The sequence below is a fragment of the Dama dama genome, chromosome 20, assembly GCF_033118175.1.
Source record: "Dama dama isolate Ldn47 chromosome 20, ASM3311817v1, whole genome shotgun sequence".
In the NCBI taxonomy this organism is placed as follows: domain Eukaryota; kingdom Metazoa; phylum Chordata; class Mammalia; order Artiodactyla; family Cervidae; genus Dama; species Dama dama.
Genome location: NC_083700.1, coordinates 21,921,790 through 21,947,305, shown reverse-complemented (window position 1 = coordinate 21,947,305; position 25,516 = coordinate 21,921,790). Strand labels below are relative to the sequence as shown.

Below are 25,516 nucleotides of genomic sequence, written 5' to 3'. Positions count from 1 at the left end.
AGGGAACTAAGATCCCGCATGCTTCATGATCAAAAAACCGACACATAAAAAAAAAAACAACCAGTATTCTAAACAGTTCCCAAATCAACACGATTCTCTTATCATTCTTTTCAAGTGCACTGATTAATATTGTTTATTTGATCCTAAGAACAATCGTGCAAGAGTTAGGGGCTTGTATTATTTGATCTAAATTTTTTAGGTGAGGAAACAGATATCAAAAGAAATATGAACATGTCCAGAACTAGTAATGAACACATACAGGCTAGAGCAGAAGTCTTTAGATTGCTAGTTTAGGACTCTTTTCACAGCAACCAACTGCCCCATTCCACCTCTCTTTCTACCAGTTAGTTTCAGACACATGCTGTCACCCCCAGTGAGCTCCTGCTGTAGCGGCCATACTTCAGGAGACACAGAGTAGCTGGTAATCACCATGGCATCCCCAACCCCGTGTGCCTTTCTGTTGCTTCTCACCAGCCAGCCCCGGCTCTGCCACGGCCCCAAGATGGTGATTACAGAACAGGACACCAGACTGAAACGTCACTTGTGAATGAGTGCAGGTCTGGGAGTGTGAATGGGGGAGGGACTAAGGGCCCTCCTGAGCCCTGGGGCTGGCTTACCTGTGTTGAACTTGCTGGCGAGGCTCTCTGCCAGCTGGCTGCCCTTGGCCAGCTGCTCACGGAAATGCTGTTCCGTGTTATAGTCAATCTTCCTACTGCTGAGGAGCTCTTCAAAGATCTTCACTGTGTTCTGAACATGTTGGATGAGAAGGGAAGAGACAGCCCTCCCAATCCTTATCTTTTCCCGCAGGTGGGTCAACTCTCGAGCCTGATCCTGGATCAAGGAATATTTCCTAAAGTGGGAAGTGGTAAGGATAGAAAGGGGTGACTGATAGATTATAGTGCTTCAGCAGAAGGTGCTTTGAGAATTTCACCAATGGAGTCCCCATGCGGAACTCTAGCTGGTGTTTAGTGACTGGAATGTGGTAGAGGGAATGAAGGAAGGAAAGTAAGAGAGTGTCTCTGGGTAAAAGATTCCTTCTAAGATCATCTTTTCCCCTGCTCCCATACTTCTAAAAATGGTTTTCTTTTCTAGTTCTACTTTATTTATCGATTAATTAATTATCTGGAGTACAATCACTTTACAATGCTGTGTTAGTTTCTGCTGTACAACAGGGTGAACCAGCTATGTGTATCATATGTCCCCTCCCTCCTGAACCTCCCCCCTCCCTTCTGGGTCATCACAGAGCGCTGAGCTGAGCGGCCTGCGCTGGACAGCAGCTTCCCCCTAGCACCCATTTTACACCTGGTGTAAATGCACATGTATATGCACATCCATGCACATGCACCCAATTCGTCCCGCCCTCTTCTTCCCACTCTGGGTCTACATGTCTGTTTTCTACATCTGCATCTTTATTCCTGCCCTGAAAATAGGTTCATCTGTATCATTTTTCTAGATTCCACATATGTGTGTTAATATACAATATTTGTTTTTCTCTTTCTGACTTATTTTACTCTGTATGACAGACTCTAGATCCATCCATATCACTAAAAATGACCTAATGTCATTCCTTTATATGGCTGAGCAATATTCTACTGGATATATGTACCACATCTTTATCTATTCATCTGTCAGTGGACATTCAGGTTGCTTCCATGTCTTGGCTATTGTAAACAGTGCTGCAATGAACACTGGGGCACATGTGTCTTTTTGAGTTATGGTTTTCTCAGGGTATATGCCCAGTAGTGGGACTGCTGGATCATATGGTAGTTTCATTTTTAGTTTTCTAAGGCACCTCCATACTGTTTCTCCATAGTGGTTGTATCAATTTACATTCCCACCAGTACTGCGAGAAGGTTTTCTTTTCTCCACACCCTCTCCAGCATTAACTGTTTGTAGATTTTTTCATGATGGCCACTCTGACCAGCGTGAGGTAATACCTTATTATAGCTTTGATTTACATTTCTCTAATAACAAGCAATGTTTAGTATCTTCTCATGTGTTTGTTGGCCATCTGTATGTCTTCTTTGGAGAAGTGTCTAATTAGGTCTTCTGCCCATTTTTCAATGACATCATTGTCATCACGGAACTGCCAATTAAAACAAGAGCAAGCTACTACTAAATGCAAATCAAAACTATAAGAAGGTATCACCTACACTGGTCAGAGTGGCCATCATGAAAAAAAATCTACAAACAGTAAGCTATTACTAGGGGCTTCTCTGGTGGCTCAGACAGTAAAGATTCCGCCTGCAATGTGGGAGACCTGGGTTTGATCCCTGGGTTGGGAAGATCCCCTGGAGAAGAGAATGGCTACCCACTCCAGTATTCTGGCCTGGAGAATTCCATGGACTATAAAGTCCATGAGGTCACAAAGAGTCAGACACGACTGAGCAGCTTTAACTTTCACTAAGCTACTACTATACATCTGTTAGAATGGTGACCATACAGAACACTGACAATCCTAAATGCTGGTGAGGATGTGAAGTAATAGATACTCTCATTTATAGCTGGTGGGAATGCAAAATGCTATTTATAGCTATTTTTGAAGATAGTTTGACAGTTTCTTACAAAATTAAACATATTCCTACATATGACCCAGTAACTGCATCTCTCAATGATTACCTAAATTAGATGAAAATTTATGTCCACATCAATATCTGCACACAATGTTTACAGTAGCTTTATTCATAATTGAGAAAACTTGGAAGCAACCAAGATGTTCCTTAGTAGGTGAACAGATAAATAAACTGTGGTACATCCAGAAAATGGAATATTTTTTGGTTCTTAAAAGAAATGTGCAGTCAAGCTATTAAAAGACAGGGAGGAATCTTAAGTGCATATTATTAAGTGAAAGAAGCCAGTCTGAAAAAGCTAGATAGCATATGATCGCAACTATATGACATTCTGGAAAAGCCAAAACTGCAGTGACAGTAAAAAGACCAGTGTTTGCCAAGGATTAGAAAGCAGAGAAGGATGAGTAGGTGGAGCACAGAGTACTTTTAGGGCAGTGAACACTCATTCTACATGATACTGTAACGATGGATGCATGTCATTATACTTATGTCAAAACCCACAGAATGTACAAGACTAAGAATGAACCCGAACGTAAACTATTGACTTTGAGTGATAATGATTTTCATTGATTGCAACAAATATCAACAAATACACCACTCTGGTATAGGATGTTGATACTAGGGGAAGAGGCTATACATGTGCAGGGACAAGGATAGGTAGATGGGGACTCTCTGTACTTTCCGCTCAATTTTGCTCTGAACTTCCTGTTCTAAAAACAAAGTCTGTTTTTAAAAAAGAATGATTGTGAGAATATAAAAATTTTAAATGCACTTGACAAAGTGGGTGGAAGCTTTATGAACTGAGAGCCCAGCATTTTGATATTATTTCTGCCAAAGTCTACTGTGCAATTGTGATCAAGCAACTATATCTTTGGGCCTTAGTGTTCTCAGTTCTAAAATAATTCTCAAGTTATTTTAGCTCTAACATTATTCTCTGGGTCAGTGAAATTTAAGTGTTACATATTAACAGAGATTCAATGGAGTATGAAGCAAAACCTGAACCACCTTCAAAGCTGATCCTCAACCACCAAGCAAGTTAGTGATGATTTAGTATTTCAATAACTAATGCTCACAGGTAATTATATAATAGATTAATTCTACACTAATGGAATGTCTTTGAAAAGTTTTAGGAAAATGGCCATTAAAGACAGACTGATAAATCTAGTGATCAGGCCATTATTTGGCAATTTTGTAAGCTTATTTTTGAAATTGAGCTAATTACACTGTAGTGCATACAGAAGTGGAAATATAAGATTGTACTCATGGAAGTTATATAATGTCATAAACTGATGGCACCTCAATAAAAAATAAGTTTAAAAAATTAAGCTTATACAAATTGCTATTCTAGAAACCAGGGATATGAGCTTCTGAAGAGAATGTAGAGGAGAGAATGAGGAGTAGAGATGGAGGAGCCTCTGTATAATTCCACCTCTTCAGCATTAATATGGGTCAACTTTTCACCATCAAAACATATGATGTAACAGGAGATTCTTATGTGTTCCCATCAATGCAGAAAAGAGACACCACTCACGTGACTGGAAGAGTTCCATGAAATCTCAAGTATCCATGAGATCATATATTTGGTGTATATATGTATTGTTAGGCTTCCCTGGTGGCTCAGTGGTAAAGAAACTGCCTACCAATGCAGGAGATGCAAGAGACTCAGGTTTGATCCCTGGGTCGGGAAGATCCCCTGGAGAAGGAAATGGCAACCCACCCTAGTATTCTTGCCTGGGAAATCCCATGGACAGGAAAGCCTGGCAGGCTACAGTCCATGGGGTCGCAAAAGAGTCAGACACAACTTGGTGACTAAACAACAACAACATGCATTGTTAATTAGAATAAAACCAAATTTCTCGGAATATAAAGTAATTATAATAAAAATTAACTATAGACTTTTCTCTAAAGAATTTCCAGGCTGGTCTTAAGAGAAAGCCCTACAGTTAAGGTACATAGCTTGAATACAGACCCTGAAAGCTGCTATAATAGTCTCTGAAACAAAGAGTCTCTTACTCGCTGTGGGACACAGAGGAGAATCCGACTTTCTCAGGCTGAGTCTTCTGCTCATTCACTCTCCTCTCAGAAGGTCCCTTCTTCTCTGAGGGCTGATGCATCCCAGGCTTCAGTTGGAGCATTTTCTCACAAAGAAACCTCTTGCTGCCTCCTTCAAAAGGAAAGAGAGAAGAAATGCATCTGGGTATCCACAATGACTAGCCTCTCCTCCACATCTACCTAGAGGAATCAAAACAAAATAATGGTTTAAAGAGGTTGGATTATAAGAAGGGTCCTCCAGGAGCATAAAAATCACAAGAGCAGAAGCTACAAGGAAGTAAACTATGAAACCTACAATGCGCTCCCTTGAAGAGTTCTTTATCAGCCACAAGAACCATGGTGATCCACTGGGATTGAGAAAAGATGCAGCAAGTAGGGGCAGATGCTGCTATGAGGAGGAAGAGGAGGGTTCAGAGAAATTTTAGCATTAAAAACAAGCAAACAATGAAGGAAACACATGAAAACAAGTGGGCTTTAAACTGGACTAGAGGACGAGTATTTTTGATTCTTACAGTTGAGATAAAGTTCCCTGGGAGTGTCCCCTCAGAAACCAGAAAGCCTTTCTATCACCCCTAACTTCTGACAACTATGTAGGCAGAAACAAAGTTTGAGATGTCAGAGTTCAAATCTCAGTAACTGGGACTCAACAATAGCACCATGATAAGGACTCAGAGTATCTGGTGGCAAATTGTAATCATACATAGAATGTGGAGGTAGCTATAAAACCCCAGGAAGCCTTGCCTCCTGATGGCCTGCCACACTCAACACAAGGCTGTTTCTCTCTGGATGTCTCTATCAATAAAGACCACTTCTCTCACTAGCCAGTTTTAATATCTGTGTATTCTTTTGCTGTGTATTTAATATCTGTGTAGTCAACCAATCACACTTGCCTCATAGCTCAGCTGGTAAAGAATCTGCCTGCAATGCAGGAGACCCTGGTTCGATTCCAGGGTTGGGAAATTCCACAAGCCATGTGGTGTTGCCTAAATAAATGAATATTTTTAAAAAAGAAAACACCAAACAATAATATTTTCTCAACACCTTTTCTTTTCTTGAAGATAGTTTCAATGAAAACAATTCTCATGGCTTTTCTTAAATGAGTTTTTTAAGACTTCTAGTGATTCTTACCATTTCTCTTTGGGAACTCTCCAGATTTTGCTTTTTAATATTCTTCTAAGAGCCTAGTAATCAAAAGCTGGAGTTTATGTTCTGACTAATAAATTTAGCATAATAATTTTTCATTAATCATAATCGTTTTATTCCAAAATTATTAATATATCCCCAAGCAAAGCGATGTTGGATTTCTTTCCCTTGAAGTAGGGATACATGTAGGGTGTTTCATTTAATAAGAAGTCAATTTTAACTTTCCAAACTACCACTCTCACCCAACTTTGCTATTTACAGATGATTGTTTTTGCTTTAAAAAAAAAATCTGTATAAACATTATACTACTAATGTCTGTTCTCAGTTGAATTCTGGATCTACAAGTTACTTTCCACTTTATCACAGCCCTTAAAATATTTTATCCCCTTCAGTATAATTAATGGATACTTTATGTTGGTGCTGATTTAAAAAATCTAACATATTTATTTATTCTTTCACTTAGGTCTTAATAGAGTTGCCTGGGCTGCCAAAAAGCCTATTGAAAATGGCCCTTGACAGAACCCAGTAAAATCTAGGCCATAGCAATTTGACTTGAGATGGTACAAACCAGGCTGGTACAGGTATATGGTAATGTACAATGTGCTGCTTTTCATTAGGAATCACTAATATTCTAGCATCAACATTAGAGGGTATTCGATGTGCAAAGTAGATCAAAAGATAAGAAATTCTCATGGTCCTCACTTCAACAGTTTAATTTACTCATCAGAAAGGAGAGTCATAGCTATGAAACGGAAAGTGAAGTTGCTCAGTCGTGTCCGACTCTTAGCGACCCCATGGACTGTAGCCTACCGGGCTCCTCAGTCCACGGAATTTTCCAGGTAAGAGTACTGGAGTGGGTTGCCATTTCCTTCTCCAGGGGATCTTCCCAACCCAGGGGTCAAACCTGGGTCTCCCGCATTCCAGGCAGATGCTTTACCATCTGAGCCACCAGGGAAGCCCATGAAATGGAAAGTGGTGTTTTAACACCACAGACTAACACCACCTAGCATCTGTGTGACCGTGGTTCATTATAAGCAACCTTTGTTACTATTTTTAGAGTGGGCAGTACTTATCTGTTTTTAAATTGATGTACAGTTGGCCACCTGATGCAAAGAGCAGACTCATTGGAAAAGACCTTGATGCTGGGAAAGACTGATGACAAAAGGAGGTGTGTGTTAGTCGCTCAGGTCATGTCTCACTCTTTCAGACCCTGTCAGGCTCCTCTGTCCATGGGATTCTCCAGGCAAGAGTACTGGAATGGGTTGCCATTTCCTTCTTCAGGGGATCTTCCCAATCCAGAGATCAAACTCGTGTCTCCTGCATTACGGGCGGACGCTTTTCAGTTGTGTCTGACTCTTTATGAGTCCATGAACTGTTGGCTACCAGGCTCCTCAGGAGACAGTCCATGGAGTTCTTCAGGCAAGAGTACTGGAATGGGTTGCCATTTCCTTCTCCAGGGGATCTTCTCGACCCAGGGATCGAATCCAGGTCTCCCGCATTGCAGGCAGACACGTTACCATCTGAGCCACAGGGAAGCCCACCATCTGAGCCAGGAGGTGGCAAAGGATGAGATGGTCAGACAGCATCACCAACTCAAAGAACATGAATTTTAGCAAACTCCAATAGATAGTGGAGGGCAGAGGAGCCCAGTATGCCGCAGTCCATGGGATCGCAGAGTCAGATACCACTTAGAGACTGAAAAACAACATTATTATAGTTTTGAACAGTAATATTTATTTGATTTACTTATGTATTAAACCCATTCAATGTTCTTCAATCCATGCCCTTCATTTCCATGTTTCCCTTGGGATCACTTAGTGAAAGTTAAAGTGTCCCACTCTTTGGGATCCCATGGATTGAAGCCCTCCAGGCTCCTCTGTCCATGGAATTCTCCGGGCAAGAATACTGGAGTGGGGGACCATTCCCCTTCGCCAGGGGAATCTGCCTGGCCCAGGGATTAAACCCAAGTCTCTTGCATTGCAGGCAGATTATCTGCTGTCTGAACCACCAGGGAAACCTCTGGGATTACCTAACTTCTGCCCAAAAAACTACCTTCTGTATTTCCTCTAGTGAAGGTATGCTGCTGATCTGGAAAGGCCTTTATTTCACCTTCTCTTTGAAGGATATTTTGTCAGGGACTAAATTGTAGATTGGAAATTACAGTATTTTAGTTCTTTAATAATGAATACAATGTGAAATTTTTTTCTTTTGGACATTTCTATGATGTTTCTGTTTGCCTTTGATTTTTGGCAGTTTCACAGCCATGTACCTAGACGTGGCTCTCATTTTTATCCTGTTTGGAGTTGGTAGAATTTCTTATATATTTGGCTTCCTAGCTCATCAGTTATTTTTTTCATTGACTGTTACATTTTATAAAATTGTTTTCAACCCACATTCCATTGCCTACCATGTGGCACTTCGCCCTTTATAACATGATCTATGTTCTTTTTATTAAATTTATTTTTAATTGAAGGGTAATTGCTTTACAATATTGGTTTGATTTCCACCATACATCAACACAAATTAGCCATAGGTGTGTGGCTTGACCCTCCTTCCCACCTCCCACCCCTCGGTTGTTACAGAGCCCCAGTTTGAGTTCCAGTCACACAGCAAATTTCCACTGCCCATCTATTTTATGTTTTTCCGGTAGTCAAGTATGGATGTGAGAGTTGGACCATAAAGAAGGCTGAATGCCGAAGAATTGATGCTTTTGAACTGTGGTGTTGGAGAAGACTCTTGAGAGTCCCTTGGACTGCAAGGAGATCCAACTAGTCCATCCTAAAGTAAATCAGTCCTGAATATTCATTGGAAGGACTGATGTTGGAGCTGAAACTCCAATACTTTGGTCACCTGATGCGAAGAACTGACTCATTTGAAAAGACCCTGGTGCTGGGAAAGATTGAAGGCAGGAGGAGAAGGGGATGACAGAAAATGAGATGGTTGGATGGCATCACCGACTCAATGGACATGAGTTTGAGTAAACTCCGGGAGTTGGTGATGGATAGGGAGGCCTGGCGTGCTGCAGTCCATCGGGTCGCAAAGAGCCCGACACGACTGAGCAACTGAACTGAACTGAACTCCCCATCCCTGACCCCAAGAGATTACCCAAAGTGCTGCTACTTTCCCCCTCCCTGTTTAGCATCTGCCTTCTACCTAGCTTCTCAGCCTTTTGTTCCTTGCCAAGAATTGGCAAATGCCTTGAGGGGCAAAGGCAGAGAATTAGTTTCCTTCCAATGAGCCTCTCTCTAGAACTGGCTCTGTGTGTCCTGACTGCATTGGTAGTTTTCCAAAGACTTCAAATAGAATTCCTTTAAATCAGATTTTATCTACTTGTTTTCAGAGTGTGTGCTGGTTTGCTACAGATACTCCATTCATAACAGAAGAAACAGGAAATCTACAAATTCCAGGTAAATTAAAACTTCCTACTTTGATTTCTTAAGAACAACAAAAAAGAAGGGGTCACTGATACATACTTGCATTTTTCTTATATTTGGGTAAGTCTGATTTGGCTCCTGCACTGCCGGTGGGTCGGGCTTCCCTAGTGGCTCAGTGGTAAAGAATCCCCCTGCAATGCAGGAGACTCAGGTTCAGTCCCTGGATTGGGAAGATCCTCTGCAGAAGGGAAATGGCAACCCACTCCAGTATTCTTGCCTGGGAAATCCCATCGACAGAGGAGTTAGCAGGCTACAGTCCCTGGGGTTGCAAAAGAGTCAGACATTACTTAGCGACTAAACAAGAAGTCTGGTTGTATACTAAAAGCACTTCCTGAAATCATGTGCAAAAGATTTTCTACCATGAGCTGAAAAATCACTATGCCTGCATAGAAGTCCAAGAATTTGATGAAGTTTGATCCAGTTCGTTGCTGAGCTATCTGTACTTCAGTTAGATCACTATCAAACCTTACCAGTAACCAGTTTTCCAGATACTGGTCACTAATATGCGGGAGAAGGGGCCAACCAAACCATTAGACATCCTTAATTTATTCCAGGGAATGTTGAAAGTCAGCAGTGGTATAGTTAGAAGTGGGAATAAAAGGCTTCATAATAATAACAAAAATGACAGCTTTCTTGGAGCTTTACTGTGTGACCAGCACCGTTCCTCAGTGCTTTACTATGTAATAATTTATTAAGTCCACATAACAACTCTGAAACATAGTGTAGGATTTTACCACCTTCTTGTTGCAGAGGAAAACAGTGAGGCAGTAAAAGGCCAAGCTAACCTTTTAAGGGTCCCACCACTAAGATAATGAGACCCAGCACTCAGACCCAGGCAGAGCCCTTCTCCTTGGCCATCATGCTCAGTGAGAAGGCTTCACTAAGATTTGCATCTCTTCCTTCTTGTTCCACCTCCAAGATTTCAAAGAAAAAAAGAAAATTGAAAGGAAGGCCTATGAAACATTTAGTACTAATTAACAAAATAAGAAAGAGAAGAAAGTTAACAAAAACCATTTAAAAGTGAAGTTGCTCAGTTGTATCCGACTCTTTGCGACTCCATGAACTGTAGCCTACCAGGCTCCTCAGTCCATGGAATTTTCCAGGCAAGAGTACTGGAGTGGGTTGCCATTTCCTTCTTCAGGGGATCTTCCCAACCCAGGGATCAAACCTGGGTGTCCGACACTACAGGCAGACGCTTTACCATCTGAGCCACCAGGGAAGTTTTAATCTACCCCAAAACAGACTCCATGGTCCCAGAGATGAAGTGATCATATCTCTCAACCAGAATGTTTATGGGTCTTGATTCTCCTGGTCTGAACAAGGGAGTTCCCTAGAGAGGCTCCTAGGAAAAAGGGTTAACAGTGTCTTTTATGTTCAAAGGGTAGAGGGGACAGCTGAGCACCTCTTCTTGACTTAGAGAAGAGGCAGTGCTCCTAAAGGGACAAGGAGGAGGGAGAATATCCCATAAAAAATGAGACAAATTCATGCCTTTCTAAGTTCATTAATGACATAACCCTTTCATATTTAGCCATATCCATGTACCTTTATTGGGGCTTCCCTAGTGGCTCAGTGGTAAAGAATCCACCTGCCAATGGGGGAGAGACAAGAGAGATAGGTTCCACTCCTGGGTCAGGATGATCCCCTGGAGAAGGAAATGGCAACCCACTCCAGTATTCTTGCCTTGAAAATTCTATGGACAGAGAAGCCTGGCAGGCTGCAGTCCATGGGGTCACACAGTCAGACACAACTGAGTGACTGAGCATGCACATGTACCTTTATCATTGAAAACTTAATGCTTTCTTTACAGTGATTCACATTTTTTTCTTACTCTACTTTTTTGTTTGTTAGGTCATTTAACATGTCTTTGTCTATTTTCAAGTCCTTGTGTAATAGTCCAGCATCAAGGCCGCCTGAGAGTTGTCTTTTTGTTGTTGTTCAGTCGCTGTCATGTCCAACTCTTTGAACCCCTTGGATTGCAGCATGCCAGGCTCCTCTGTCCTCCACTATCTCCCAGAGTTTGCGCAAATTCATGTCCATTAAATTGGTCATCCCTTTTTCTTTTGATTATATGTCACTTTTTGCTTCACTGTGACTCCAGTAACTTATTAATATATGTGCCAGACAGTGTGTTTGACAGTGTAGAGACAGAAGTAAATATTTACTCTCTGGTATGAATATGCAAGAAGCAACAGTTAGAACCCTGTACAGAACAACTGATTGGTTCAAGATTGAGAAAGGTGTACGACAAGCCTGTTTATTATCACCCTGTTTATTTAATTTATACACAGAGCACATCATGCAAAATGCTGGGCTAAATGAGTCACAATCTGGAATCAAGATCACTGGGAGAAATATCAACCACCTCAGATATGCAGATGATACCACCCTAATGGCAGAAAGTGAAAAGGAATTAAAGAGCCTCTTGATGAGGGTGAAGGAGGAGAGTGAAAAAGCTGGCTTAAAACTCAGTATTAAAAAAAATTAAGATCATGGCATCTGGTCCCATGGCAAATACAAGGAGAAAAGGTGGAACCAGTGACAGATTTCATATTCTTGGGCTCTAAGATCACTGCAGATGGTGACTGAAGCCATCAAATTAGATGATTGTTTCTTGGCAGAAAAGCTATGACAAACCTAGACAGTGTATTAAAAAGCAAAGACATCTCTTTGCTGACAAAGTTCTGTATAGTCAAGGCTATGGTCTTTCTAGTAGTCATGTACAGATGTGAGAGTTGGACAATAAAGAAGGCTGAGTGCCAAAGAATTGATGCTTTCAAATTGTGATGTTGGAGAAGACTCCTGAGAGTCCCTTAGAAAGCAAGTAAATCAAACCAATCTTAAAGGAAATCAGCCCTGAATACTCTGGAAGGAGTGATGCTGAAGCTGAAGCTCTAATACTTTGGCTACCTGATGCAAAGAGTTGACTCATTGCAAAAGACCCTGATGCTGGGAAGGATTGAAGACAGGAGAAGAGGGCAACAGAGAATAAGATGGTTGGATGGTGTCACTGATGGACATGAACTTGGGCAAACTCTGAGAGGTGGTGAGGGACAGGGAAGCCCAGTGTGCTGCGTCCATGGGGTTGCAAAGTGCTGGATACCACTTGGCCACCGAACAACAACAACATGAACATACTCATTTTTCTATCAGACCTCTAGTGTGGATGGCTCAGTCAATCTAACATGTCTGTCTTGAGTTGGGCTGGTTTTGTTTAATTAATTAGATTCAGTTTTCCACTGGCTTCAAATGTTTTTAAGTAGGATCAGAAATTTTTTTTAGCTGGCTTTGGGATCTTAATACTAGAGTGATTCTAGACATTTTTAAAAATGCATTTCAGCCCAGAAACCAGCTTTTCTGAACCAGGAAAGATACATTTCTCCTTTACAGCCTGGCTTTTTACTTTCTGGCTCATGGTGGAGTTCTTTTTGCTCTTCAGTTCTGTTGTCAGCTTTCTGGACTCTGTTGCTTCATCCTGCTGCTCTCCTGTTAATTTAATCTTTAGGGGACCCAAGGTGTATGAATGTAAACTCACGTTAAAAAGTTAATCATGAGTATTCATGAGGCTTAACATTATCAAAACAAACAACCCAGTCAAAAAACGGGCAGAAGAACTAATAGATGTTTCTTCAAGGAAGACATACAGATGATCAAAAGGCACATGAACAGATGCTCAACATTGCTAATCTGTTCAGTGCAGTTCAGTCGCTCAGTCGTGTCCGACTCTTTGTGACCCCATGAATCGCAGCACGCCAGGCCTCCCTGTCCATCACCAACTCCCGGAGTTCACCCAAACTCACGTCCATTGAGTCGGTGATTCCATCCAGCCATCTCATCCTCTGTCGTCCCTATCTCTTCCTGCCCTCAGTCTTTCCCAACATCAGGGTCTTTTCCAATGAGTCAACTCTTTGCATGAGGTGGCCAAAGTATTGGAGTTTCAGCTTCAGCATCAGTCCTTCCAATGAACACCCAGGACTGATCTCCTTTAGGATGGACTGGTTGGATCTCCTTGCAGTCCAAGGGACTCTCAAGAGTCTTCTCCTACACCACAGTTCAAAAGCATCAATTTTTCGGCACTCAGCTTTCTTCACAGTCCAACTCTCACATCCATACATGACCACTGGAAAAACCATAGCCTTGACTAGACAGACCTTTGTTGGCAAAGTAATGTGTCTGCTTTTTAATATGCTATCTAGGTTGGTCATAACTTCCCTTCCAAGGAGTAAGTGTCTTTTAATTTCATGGCTGCAGTCACCATCTGCAGTGATTTTGCAGCCCCCCAAAATAAAGTCAGCCACTGTTTCCCCATCTATTTGCCATGAAGTGATGGGATCGGATGCCATCACCTTAGTTTTCTGAATGTTAAGTTTTAAGCCAACTTTTTCACTCTCCTCTTTCACTTTCATCAAGAGGCTCTTTAGTTCTTCTTCACTTTCTGCCATAAGGGTGGTGTCATCTGCATATCTGAGGTGATTGATATTTCTCCTGGCAATCTTGATTCCAGCTTGTGCTTCTTCCAGCCCAGCGTTTCTCATGATGTACTCTGCATATAAGTTAACTAAGCAGGGTGACAATATACACCCTTGACGTACTCTTTTTCCTATTTGGAACCAGTTTGTTGTTCCATGTCCATTTCTAACTGTTGCTTCCTGACCTGCATACAGGTTTCTCAAGAGGCAGGTCAGGTGGTCTGGTATTCCCATCTCCTTCAGAATTTTCCACAGTTTATTTATATCTGGAGAAAAACATGGTCCAAAAGGATCCATGCACCCCAATGTTCATTGCAACACTGTTTACAATAGCTAAGACATGGAAGCAACCTAAATGTCCATTGACAGAGGAATGAATAAAGATATGGTACATATATACAATGGAATATCACTCAGCCATTAAAAAAGAATGAAATGATGTCATTTGCAGCAACATGGATGGACCTAGAGATTATCATACTGAATGAAGTAAGTCAGAAAGAGAAGGAGAACTATCAAGACGTCACTTATATGTAGAATCTAAAAAAGAAATGATACAAATGATCTTATTTACAAAACAGACTCACAAACTTAGGGAATGAACTTATGGTTGTCAGAGGGGAAGAATTTGGATAAGGGATAGTTAGGGAGTTTGGGATAGACATGTACACATTGCTGTATTTATGGATAACCAACAAAGTCCTACTGTATAGCAAAGGGAACTCTGCTCAGTGTTATGTGGCAGCCTGGATGGGAAGGGAGTTCGAGGAGAATGGATACATGTATATGTATGGCTGAGCCCCTCTGCTGTCCACCTGAAACTGTCACAACATTTTTAATCGGCTATACTTCAATATAAAATAGTTTTTAAAATGCTATGAACATTCTTGCTACAACTTCTTTTTGTATGAACATGTGTATTTCTCTTGGAAGAATATCTAAATGAACTGTTTCTGCAATGTTAGGGAAATTAGAGGAAGTCTTGTTCAGGCTTCAAAGCAGGAGAGCAGGCCTCTGAATTTGCTTCTGACCTGCCTGGATTCTGTGCCTGTCTGCAAGCAAAGCAAATCAAGTGGTACTTCAGAGAAAAAAAAGGGGGCGAGTCTTGGAATTCTTGAGCCCCTGGAGGTCTGGCCAGTTGCTTGGGGTTTAACGAAATCCTATGACTCACGAGGTGACACAAACAGCATTGTAAAAATGTTATAGTCAAACCAGAGCTGCAATTTTCCATGTAAATTGATAACATCAGTTTGTGGCCTGGGATCATAAGTGGGAGCCCAGGAAACGGCAATCTGAAGTCTCATTTGGGGAGTGAATGCACTGCCCTTCTCCTAACTGGGACTCCAGATTGCTGTTACTCGGGGCTGCCCAGCACACTGTTTAAGCCTGGATGTCGGTCGGCCCAACTGACGCATGTGCTATTACTCTTCTCTGCTGTTTCTATTCCTCTTTTCATGACTGCACATTGAAATTAAGTTAAATAATCCTCTTCCAAATACTGAAATTGATTATTTCATCAACTTGTATGTAACAAGTGTTTTTTCTTATTAAGGAATCCTTTGAATCTGAAATGAAAATAAAACTTCCAGCAAAACATGGGAACAGAAGGATATTTATGTAAATTTATGTTTAAATGTATAAGTAATTGTCAAATCAAAGTGATTATAACATTTACATCCCCAGATGAGAATTCTGGTTTTGTCCACATCTTCACCAAGATTTGATATTTTCAGACTTTATAAGTTTAGCTATGCTACTGAGTGGACAGGTATCTCAATGTAGTTTTAAAATCTATGATATTGAACACTTTTTTATGTGCTTACTGGCCATTACTGTATCTTCCTCTCTCTGAAGTGTATTTAAGCTTTTGCCTGTTTTAAAAATGGGTGTTTCAGTTTTTAGTACTGAATTGTAGGAGTTCATTATATATTCTGGAGACAGTCTTTGTCAGATATCTTTTGTAACTATTTTTCTCCATTGTAACTTGCCTTTCTACTTACGTATGGTATATTTCATGAGATCACTTTTTAATGTTGTTTAAAAAGTTGTTTTTGCTATATGGATATATTATATCCATAATACAGCAAAGTTGTTATCATTGTATTTTTTTACCTATTTCTTTCTGTGTCATATTGAGAAAACCTTTGCTTACTATCAGGTCACAGAATATTCTCATGTATTTTCTTATAGAATGTTACAGTTTTAGTTTGTATGGTTTGATCTATGATCCAACTCAAAATAGTTTTTGTGTATATTGCAAAGTAAGGATTGCAGGCTTTTTCACTACATAGATATCCAGTTGTTTCAGCACTATTTATTAAAATGATATTCCTTTTCCCATTGAATTGCTCTAGTGTCCTTAAAAAAATAATTTGCCCATATGAGGTGGGTTTGTTTTAGGTATCTCAGTTCAGTTACATTTATCTATACATGTATGTGGCTTATTGCTTTGCCTCTGCCATACTATCTTGTTTGCAGTAAAAAACAGTTTGATAGTAAATCTTAAAGTCTTCCAGGTTTGACTTTTTCACATAGCTCAAGATATTTTGAAATGTGTATACTGAAGCAGCCACCATGCAAATCAAGATATACTGTCACTTAACTCCTCTCATTTAATTGCAGGATACATGCCTTCACATATTATAGCTGACCTATTAGCCAACAATCCTCTATTGCAGCCTCCAAAGAAAAATCTCTAGTTACCTCCAAAGGTGACTGAGAGACAAAGTATCTGTAACATTCAACAATGAATCTAGGTTTTTCTTGGGAAAAAAAAAAGTTTGTTTTCCTTATGAACAGGAATACAACGTTTGCTATGCAATTTTCTTTATTTTTGGCTGTGCTGGGTCTTTGTGGCTGTGAGGGTTTTTCTCTAGTTGTGGTGAATGGGGGCTACTCTCCAGTGGAGGTGTACGGGCTTCTCACTGTGGTGGCTTCTCTTGTGGCAGAGCATGAGCAGTAGGTCGGCCAGCTTCAGTAGTTGTGGCTCATGGGCTCTAGAGCACAGGCCCGATAGTTGTGGTGCACAAGCTTAGTTGCTCCCCAGCATGTGGGATCTTCCCAAATCAGGGATCGAACCAGTGTCTTCTGCATTGGCAGGTGGATTCTTTAACCACTGAGGCACCAGGGAAGCCCCTGAAATTTTCTATTCTTTGTAGGGAGAGTCCCTTGGAGGGTTTCTACCGTAACTTACTAGGCTGATTGTTGAGTTTGGGGTTGCAAATTGAAGGCTGAAGTAGGATTTACTTTTATGGTATAGAAAAGATGATGGGAAGGTGCTGAGGAAAGTCTTAGGGAAGAGTAAGCTGGAACTAGAAAGCTGGTATCAGGTTCTTGCTTTGGTTGACAGATTTCATCGAATGAGGAGTTAGATCCTACCTATCCAAAGGGGGAAAAATATTGATGGAAAAAATAATATTAAAAGTCATTTTATTAGGCCTTGTCATTTATATATCATCTTTCCTTTTCGTTTTTGTAAAATTGGCATAAAGATGGGCCTCAAGTGTTTGTTACATAACTTCTGGAATGTGTATCTCCATTTAAAACTACTAAAATTAAAATATTCATTGTGGACGTCCTAGATTTTTCTTAGGTTCCACTAAGAGTGCATTTAAAGTAGGCCCAACCTAATGGACAAACCTACCTGGCTGAAGTGTTGCTTCTGGGTGTGTGTCATTAACAGTTGTTGCTTTCCCCAGTGTATTGTTTTTCGTAGATCCCGCGCACCTGAAATCTGTCAAAACCCACCATAAACTGTTTCCTTTGCTAAGAGATTATAAAATACTCTTGCCCCAAGTAAGTGAACTTTAAAAGTAGACGTTTCTGTTGCATCCTTGGAATTCATCCAAAGCCAAGGGGGAGACGTTCAAGTGCTACGAGAGAAGTTCAAGTGCTGCCCATCCGGGGAGAAAGAGGGGAGGTGCTTACTCACTGGTGGCCGGGCCCAGGCTGTCTGCTTTGGCTCCAGCTGCTGACGAGGACTCCACCCACCTTCACCAGCGCCGGGAGAACCTGGTCCCTGCAGACGCCGACTTCATCTTCAGGGTGCTTTTAGATGAGGAAATCACCGAGGATTTCTTTTCCCTTAACGTATTTCCACCCTTCCGTCCGTCTCAAGATCGTTTTTGGATCCTGACTGGACAGGACGTTAAAGGAGAGGCCACCCTCCTCCTACCGGTCTCTTCCTGCCCGGACGTTACTGCCCGTGGGGTCAGAACGAGGCGGGCAGCGGACGCTGGAGAACCACAAAGTCGCCGCGTGCGCACGCGCGCACCTGCGCCTCGAAAGCTCCAGGCAATTTGACTCCACGGTGCCGGAAGCTTCTCGGCCAGCGCCGCCCGAGGTGTGGGGCTCCAGATCCTGAAAGAGTGGCTGCGCTGAGGCAGCGGGGCCGTTGAGGACGGGCCTGGAAAAAGCAGATTTTGACCCGCGGAGCCAGAAAAGCTTCAGTTAAGTTCAGTTCAGTCGTATCCGACTCTGCGACCCCATGAACCGTAGCACGCCAGGCCTCCCTGTCCATCGCCAACTCCCGGAGCTTGCTCAAACTCATGTCCATTGAGTCGGTGATGCCATCCAAACATCTCATCCTCTGTCGTCCCCTTCTCCTCCTGCCTTCAATCTTTCCCAGCATCAGGGTCTTTTCAAATGGGTCAGCTCTCCTTATCAGGTGGCCAAAGTACTGGAGTTTCAGCTTCAACATCAGTCCTTCCAATAAACACCCAGGACTGAGCTCCTTTAGGATGGACTGTTTGGATCTCCTTGCAGTCCAAGGGACTCTCAAGAGTCTTCTCTAACACCACAGTTCAAAAGCATCAATTCTTCAGCACTCAGCCTTCTTTATGGTCCAACTCTCACATCCATACATGACTACTGGAAAAACCATAGCTTTGACTAGACGGACCTTTGTTGGCAAAGTAATGTCTCTGCTTTTTAATATGCCGTCTAGGTTTGTCATAGCGTTTCTTTCAAGGAGGAAATTAAAAGCGTCTTTTAATTTCATGGTTGCAGTCACCATCTGTAGTGATTTTGGAGCCCCCCAAAATAAAATCTGTCACTGTTTCCACTGTTTCCCCATCTATTTGCCATGAAGTGATGGGACCAGATGCCATAATCTTAGTTTTCTGAATGTTGAGTTTTAAGCCAACTTTTTCACTCTCCTCTTTCACTTTCATCAAGAGGCTGTTCAGTTCTTCTTCGCTTTCTGCTATAAGGTTAGTGTCATCTGCATATCTGAGGTTATTGATATTTCTCCCAGCAAGCTTGATTCCAGTTTGTGCTTCATTGTGCTTCCAGCCCAGCATTTCGCATGATGTACTCTGCATATAAGTTAAATAAGCACAGTGACAATATACAGCCTTGACCTATTCCTTTCCTGATTTGGAACCAGTCTCTTGTTCCATGTCCCATTCAAACTATTGCTTCTTGACCTGCATCCAGGTTTCTCAGGAGGCAGGTCAGGTGGTCTGGTACTCCCATCTCTTGAAGAATTTTCCACAGTCTGTTGTGATCCACATAGTCAAAGGCTTTGGCATAGTCAATAAAGCAGAAGTAGATGTTTTTCTGGAACTCTCCTGCTTTTTAGATGATCCAATGGATGTTGGCAATTTGACCTCTGGTTCCTCTGCCTTTTCTAAATCCATCTTGAACGTCTGGAAGTTCACAGTTCACATACTGTTGAAGCCTGGCTTGGAGAATTTTGAGCATTACTTTACTAGTGTGTGAGATGAGTGCAACTGTGCGGTAGTTTGAACTTTCTTGGGCATTGCCTTTCTTTGGGATTGGAATGAAAACTGACCTTTTCCAGTCCTGTGGCCACTGCTGAGTTTTCCAAATTTGCTGGCATATTGAGTGCAGCACTTTCACAGCATCATCTCTAAGGATTTGAAATAGCTCAACTGCAATTCCATCACCTCCACTAGCTTTGTTTGTAGTGATGCTTCCTAAGGACCACTTGACTTCTCATTCCAGGATGTCTGGCTCTAGGTGAGTGATCACACCAATGTGATTATCTGGGTTGTGAAGATCTTTTTTGTATAGTTCTTCTGTGTATTCTTGCCACCTCTTCTTAATATCTTCTGCTTCTGTTAGGTCCATACTGTTTCTGTCCTTTATTGTGCTTATCTTTGCATGAAATGTTTCCTTGGTATCTCTAATTTTCTTGAAGAGATCTCTAGTCTTTCCCATTCTATTGTTTTTCTCTATTTCCTTGCACTGATCACTGAGGAAGGCTTTCTCATCTCTCCTTGCTATTCTTTGGAACTCTGCATTCAAATAGGTATATCTTTCCTTTTCTCCTTTGCCTTCCGATTCTTTTCTTTTTATAGCTGTTTGTAAGGCCTCCTCAGACAACCATTTTGCCTTTTTGCATTTCTTTTTCTTGGGGATGGTCTTGATCACTGCCTCCTGTACAATGTCATGAACCTCCATCCATAGTTCTTCAGGCACTCTGTCTATTGGATCTAATCCATTTAATCTATTTCCCACTTCCACTGTATAGTCATAAGGGATTTGATTTAGGTCATACCTGAATGGTCTAGTGGTTTTCCCTAGTTTCTTCAATTTAAGTCTGAATTTGGCAATAAAGAGTTCATGATCTGAGCCACAGTCATCTCCTGGTCTTGTTTTTGTTCACTGTAGAACTTCTCCATCTTTGGCTGAAAAGAATGTAGTCAATCTGATTTTGGTATTGATCATCTGGTGATGTCCATGTGTAAAGTGTTCTCTTGTGTTGTTGGAAGAGGGTGTTTGCTATGACCAGTGCATTCTCTTGGCAAGACTCTGTTAGCCTTTGCCCTGCTTCATTCTGTACTCCAAGGCTAAATTTGCCCATTACTCCAGGTATTTCTTGACTTCCTACTTTTGCATTCCAGTCCCCTATAATAAAAAGGACATCTTTTTTGGGTGTTAGTTCTTGAAGGTCTTGTAGGTCTTCACAGAATCATTCAACTTCAGCTTCACCATTATTGGTTGGAGCATAGACTTGGATTACTGTGATATTGAATGGTTTGCCTTGGAAACAAACAGAGAGCATTCTGTTGTTTTTGAGATTGCATCCAAGAACTGCATTTTGGACTCTTTTGTTGACTATGATGGCTACTCCATTTCTTCTAAGGGATTCCTGCCCACAATAGTAGATATAATGGTCATCTGAGTTAAATTCACCCATTCCAGTCCATTTTAGTTTGCTGATTCCTAAAATGTCGATGTTCACTCTTGTCGTCATCTGTTTGACCACTTCCAATTTTCCCTGAATCACGGACCTAACATTACAGGTTCCTATGCAATATTGCTCTTTACAGCATCGGACTTTACTTCCATCACCAGTCACATCCATAACTGGGTGTTGTTTTTGCTTTGGTTCCATCTCTTCATTCTTTCTGGAGTTAGATCCACTGATCTCCAGTAGCATATTGGGCATCTACCGACCTGGGGAGTTCATCTTTCAGTGTCCTATCTTTTTGCCTTTTCATACTGTTCATGGGGTTCTCAAGGCAAGAATATTGAAGTGGTTTGCCATTCCCTTCTCCAGTGGACCATGTTTTGTCAGAACTCTCAACCATGACCTGTCCATCTTGGGTGGCCCTACGTGGCATGGCTCATAGTTTCATTGAATTAGACAAGGCTGTGGTCCATGTGGTCAGATTGGTTAGTTTTCTGTGATTGTGGTTTTCAGTCTATCTGCCCTCTGTTGGAGAAGGATAAGAGGCTTATGGAAGCCTCTTGATGGGAGAGACTGACTGAGGGGGAAACTGGGTCTTATTCTGATGGCCAGGGCTATGCTCAGTAAATCTTTAATCCAATTTTCTGTTGAAGGGTGGGGCTCCCAGTTATTTGACCTGAGGCCAAACTGTGGTGGAGGTACTGAAGATAATAGCGACCTCCTCCAAAAGGTCCCATGGATGCACTACTACATTCAGTGCCCCCAGCCCTGCAGCAGGCCACCACTATCCCACGCGTCCGCCAGAGACTCCTGGACACTCACCTGCAAGTTTGGGTCAGTCTCTTGTGGGGTCACTGCTCTTTTCTCCGGGGTCCTGGTGCGCACAAGGTTCTTTTTGTGCCCTCCCAGAGTCTGCTTCCCCAGTCCTGTGTAAGTTCTGGAGGCTCTGTGATGGGTTAATGGCGACCTCCTCCAAGAGGGCTTATGCCATACCCAGGTCTACTGCACCCAGAGCCCCTGCAGCTGTCCACTGCTGACCCGTACCTCCTCGGGAGATACCCAAAGACAGTTCTATCTCAATCTCTATTGGGTCTCTGGGTCCTGGTGTGCACAAGGTATGTTTGAGCCCTCTAAGAGTCTCTGGCGGGTAGGGGGTTTGATTCTAAAGGTGATTCCGCCCTGCCTACCATCCTGCTGGGGCTTCTCCTTTGCCCTTTGGATGACAAGAGGGAAGGAACCAATTTCATGTTGCAGCTAAGCAGTTTTATAGCTTACACAGTCCCGTCTGTGTAAGCCTTCTATCTTGTAGGTTAGGTAGGATATAATTCTAATCCAGGAAAGAAATCAGAATCAGAATTAAAATTAGAAGAAAGAGGGGGAAAAGACAGAATCAAGATAGAAATAGTGAAGAGATAAATTTTGGAATTGGTCATCTGAGGCTTTAAAAATTTTTTTTCCTGAAAGAGTAATGGTCAGTGTTATGATCATTATAATAATAGTATGTGTCTGCTTTTTGAGGTTGTTGTTCAGTTGTTCAGTCACGTCTGATTCTTTGCAACCCCATGGACTGTAGCAGGCCAGGCTTCTCCGTCCTTCATTATCTCCCTGAGTTTACTCAAACTCGTGTCCAATGAGTCAGTGATGCCATCCAACCATCTCATCTTCTGTTGCCCCACCTTTCCTCTTGCCCTCAATCTTTCCCAGCATCAGGATCTTTTCCAGTGAGTCAGCTCTTTGCATCAGGTGGCCAAAATATTGGAGCTTCAGCTTCAGCATCAGTCCTTCCAAAGAATATTCAGGGTTGATTTCCTTTAGGATTGACTGGTTTGATCTCCTTGCAGTCCAGAGAACTCTCAAGAGTCTTTTCTGAAATTAATAGGCTTTGATTTATTAGTTGTATGAGGAGTAGATGATTTTGTTTTTATTTCTTTAATTTTAAAAATTATTTATTTATTTTTGGCCATACCAACTGGCATGTTGGGTCTTAGTTCCCTGATCAGAAGTCTAACCCACAGCCCCTGCGCTGGAAGCATGGAGTTTTAACCTCTGGACCACCAGGGAAATCCCAAGAGTAGACTATTTAAAAGAAATATTGATCATTAAAATATTAGCATTGTGATCTTTTAGTGAAGTTCAAATAGTGTAGAGGTTGCTTTCTTCAGTTGTCCCTGGGGAAATTAAACTGACGAAAGTAACCTGGGGAGCTCCTCACATGTCAGGATTTAGGACTTTTCAAAAGACAAGAGCTGTGACCTGTAATCATGCTTCTTCTGCTGAGAAGTCAAGCTAGTTCCAGGCTGAGTCATAAACAAGGAAAACAATCATTACCTTGACCTTGAAGAGCTTTGGGTGCCCTCTGCCCAACACCCAAGACACACATATGCTCTGGCCGACATGTTTTCAATTACCACCTACATCAACTAGATCTACATTTGTTCTCACATCTCTTTCTAAACTACAAACCTATACTTCCAACTCACAACTCCTAATTCACAAGTCGATGCCTCCTATGTGTCTCAGAGTCACATATGTTAAAACTCAACACACCAGCGAGTTCCCTGTCAGCATCACACACCATCCTCTGCCTCAACACTATGGTCAGACCAAGGTACAGCATGTTACATACATCCTATGTTTCAACTGATCACTAAAACAATGCCCAGACCTCTTCCCATCCCTGCCCAGTACATTTACCCTCACCGCCATCCAGCCTGTTGCCCATACTAGATCTTGCTATCCTTTTTGGATAAACTCTCTCATTCCCCCAGCAAAGAAGTTTATTTCTAGTATAATTAACAAACAGTGCTTAAATTTATTGGATTCTCTACAGACTCACTTCTGCTTCATTACTATACCCTTTCTCTATCACCTCTTACCTCCATTAGTGTAAGCAGATCAAAAAATGCCCTCCCTACAGCTAGTCTAGTCAATCCCTTTGCCACACTGCGATGACTGGACCATTCCATGGCATAAATCTGGACATTCCACATCAACCAAGACAGTAGCCAAGCAACAGTAGTCCCTCCTCCCTTGATCATTAGGGCCCTGGAGACTGTGGGAGGTGCTGGGAAAAGAACTGCAATAGATCAGCCTCTGGAGATAGTGGGTTCTGGGCTTATGTTGACTTTGAAATAGTTACATATTGGAGAAGCACACGTCTCTGACAGGGCTTGGAAATTAGGAAGCAAGGATAAAAATGAGTCACTGTGCTGGTACACCTGACCTTCTGGTTTTTTGATTTCACTGAGTCAGTTTCCTCGCAGCAGGAGTAAAGACCACCAAAAGGCTCTGTAAGAGGTTCTCTGCAGGAAACATTCTGGAACTTGGTCTTACATGAATTCTCAGGGGTCAAGATTCAGAGGTTGTCCTAGGAGCACAGAGGTCTTCCTACAGGGGTAATTTTAGGTTCCCCAGGAGAGAATTTTTATCCTTTGGGGGAGCTGGGTCCCACATACAGTTCTTTTCCATCCCAGACCAAGCTCCAGAAACAGTAGGCTGCTTAATATGTTGGAATCTGTGTGATCACTGATTCCAGGGGTGGACAGGTGGCTCCATTTCTTTGAAAAATCCTGGTAGATGAAGTCCCAGGGCCTGCTGGGTTTGTGGGAGAATGAGTCTCATGAAGTATTGGATGTGTTACGACCTATAGAAGAACACCTTAAACTAAGAAGACTAGTGCTTCAGTAGGAAGAATCTTATCTCCCACATGAGTGACCCAGGTTTGATTGCAGGCCAAAACAATTTTTCTTTTTTTTTCCACCACAGTGGCTTCATTTATTACCTCTATTAAGTCTTTATTGCAAAGGCAATTCTCATCTATGCAAAGATCCAACAGGCAGGGGCAACACAGTTGGCTGAGGAAAGGGAGGGAAAGAATAAATGGGCAGTGTTTTGGGAAAGAAATGACTGAACACTGTGCCCTGGGACTGGGATAGGGGTATCATCATGGAAAGATTAGTGTCTGGTGTGAGTTACACAACTGCTCCTATGGGGTGCATCTTCCAAGGCAGGAAATTAGTTCTTGTGTGTTGCTGGGACATGTAACATTTAGAGCTAAAATCCTTGCCAAACTCCTGTGTATCACCTCTGACACCATGACATCACCTACTACCAAATGAGTGGCCTAGAATATGAAGAATACTTTTACTGTGTATTCTGTCTTTGGAAGCTAGCTTTGGAAGAAGATCAGAAGACTTCTATCCCTTGTCATGCCTATAATATTCTGATTTTCTCTTGTCATGATGCATGTAAATGTACCCCTAAGAGATTTCAGGAATATAGAGGAGGTCTCATCCTATCCTTTAGGTTGCCATTGCATAAACTTTTCTTGAACATCATATATATTACATTGGACCAAAAAGATGAGGAGTCTGGTCAATAAAGACATTTCTCTCAACAGGTCATTGCACAGGTCATGGCTCAGTTGGTAAAGAATCTGTCTGCAATGTGGGAGACCTGTGTTCAGTTCCTGGGTTGGGAAGACCCCCTGGAGAAGGGAACAGGTACCCACTACAGTATTCTGGCCTGGAAAATTCTGTGGACAGAGGAGCCTGGCAGGCTACAGTCCATGGAATCGCAAAGAGTTGGACACAACTGAGGGACTTCCATACAGGTCACCACAACATCTCAAATGGTTACAACTGTACATTAATTTTTGGAACCTACTATCTGAGAAGTCAATTGTTCATTTTG

General features: G+C 41.9%; 1 protein-coding gene across 8 annotated transcripts in view; it reads right to left on the bottom strand.

Moving 5' to 3' along the window:
* Positions 1 to 25,516, bottom strand: part of LOC133040793 (myomegalin-like) — a 63,760-nt gene that overhangs the window by 10,183 nt on the left and 28,061 nt on the right. For 3 of the 8 annotated variants that reach the window (XR_009689035.1, XM_061120953.1, XM_061120947.1), the window contains exons 2-4: positions 6,869 to 7,460; positions 4,584 to 4,734; positions 618 to 850 (exon numbers count right to left, since the gene is read on the bottom strand). Coding sequence is in view for 7 of the 8 variants with exons in the window: in XM_061120953.1 (XP_060976936.1) it covers positions 618 to 850; positions 4,584 to 4,734; positions 6,869 to 6,890 (406 nt within the window). In the remaining variant the exon portion in view is untranslated. Of the gene's footprint in view, positions 1 to 617; positions 851 to 4,583; positions 4,803 to 4,917; positions 6,846 to 6,868; positions 7,461 to 17,596; positions 17,856 to 25,516 lie in introns of those variants that run through there. The other 5 variants (XM_061120951.1, XM_061120950.1, XM_061120949.1 and 2 more) reach the window with 5 other exon arrangements.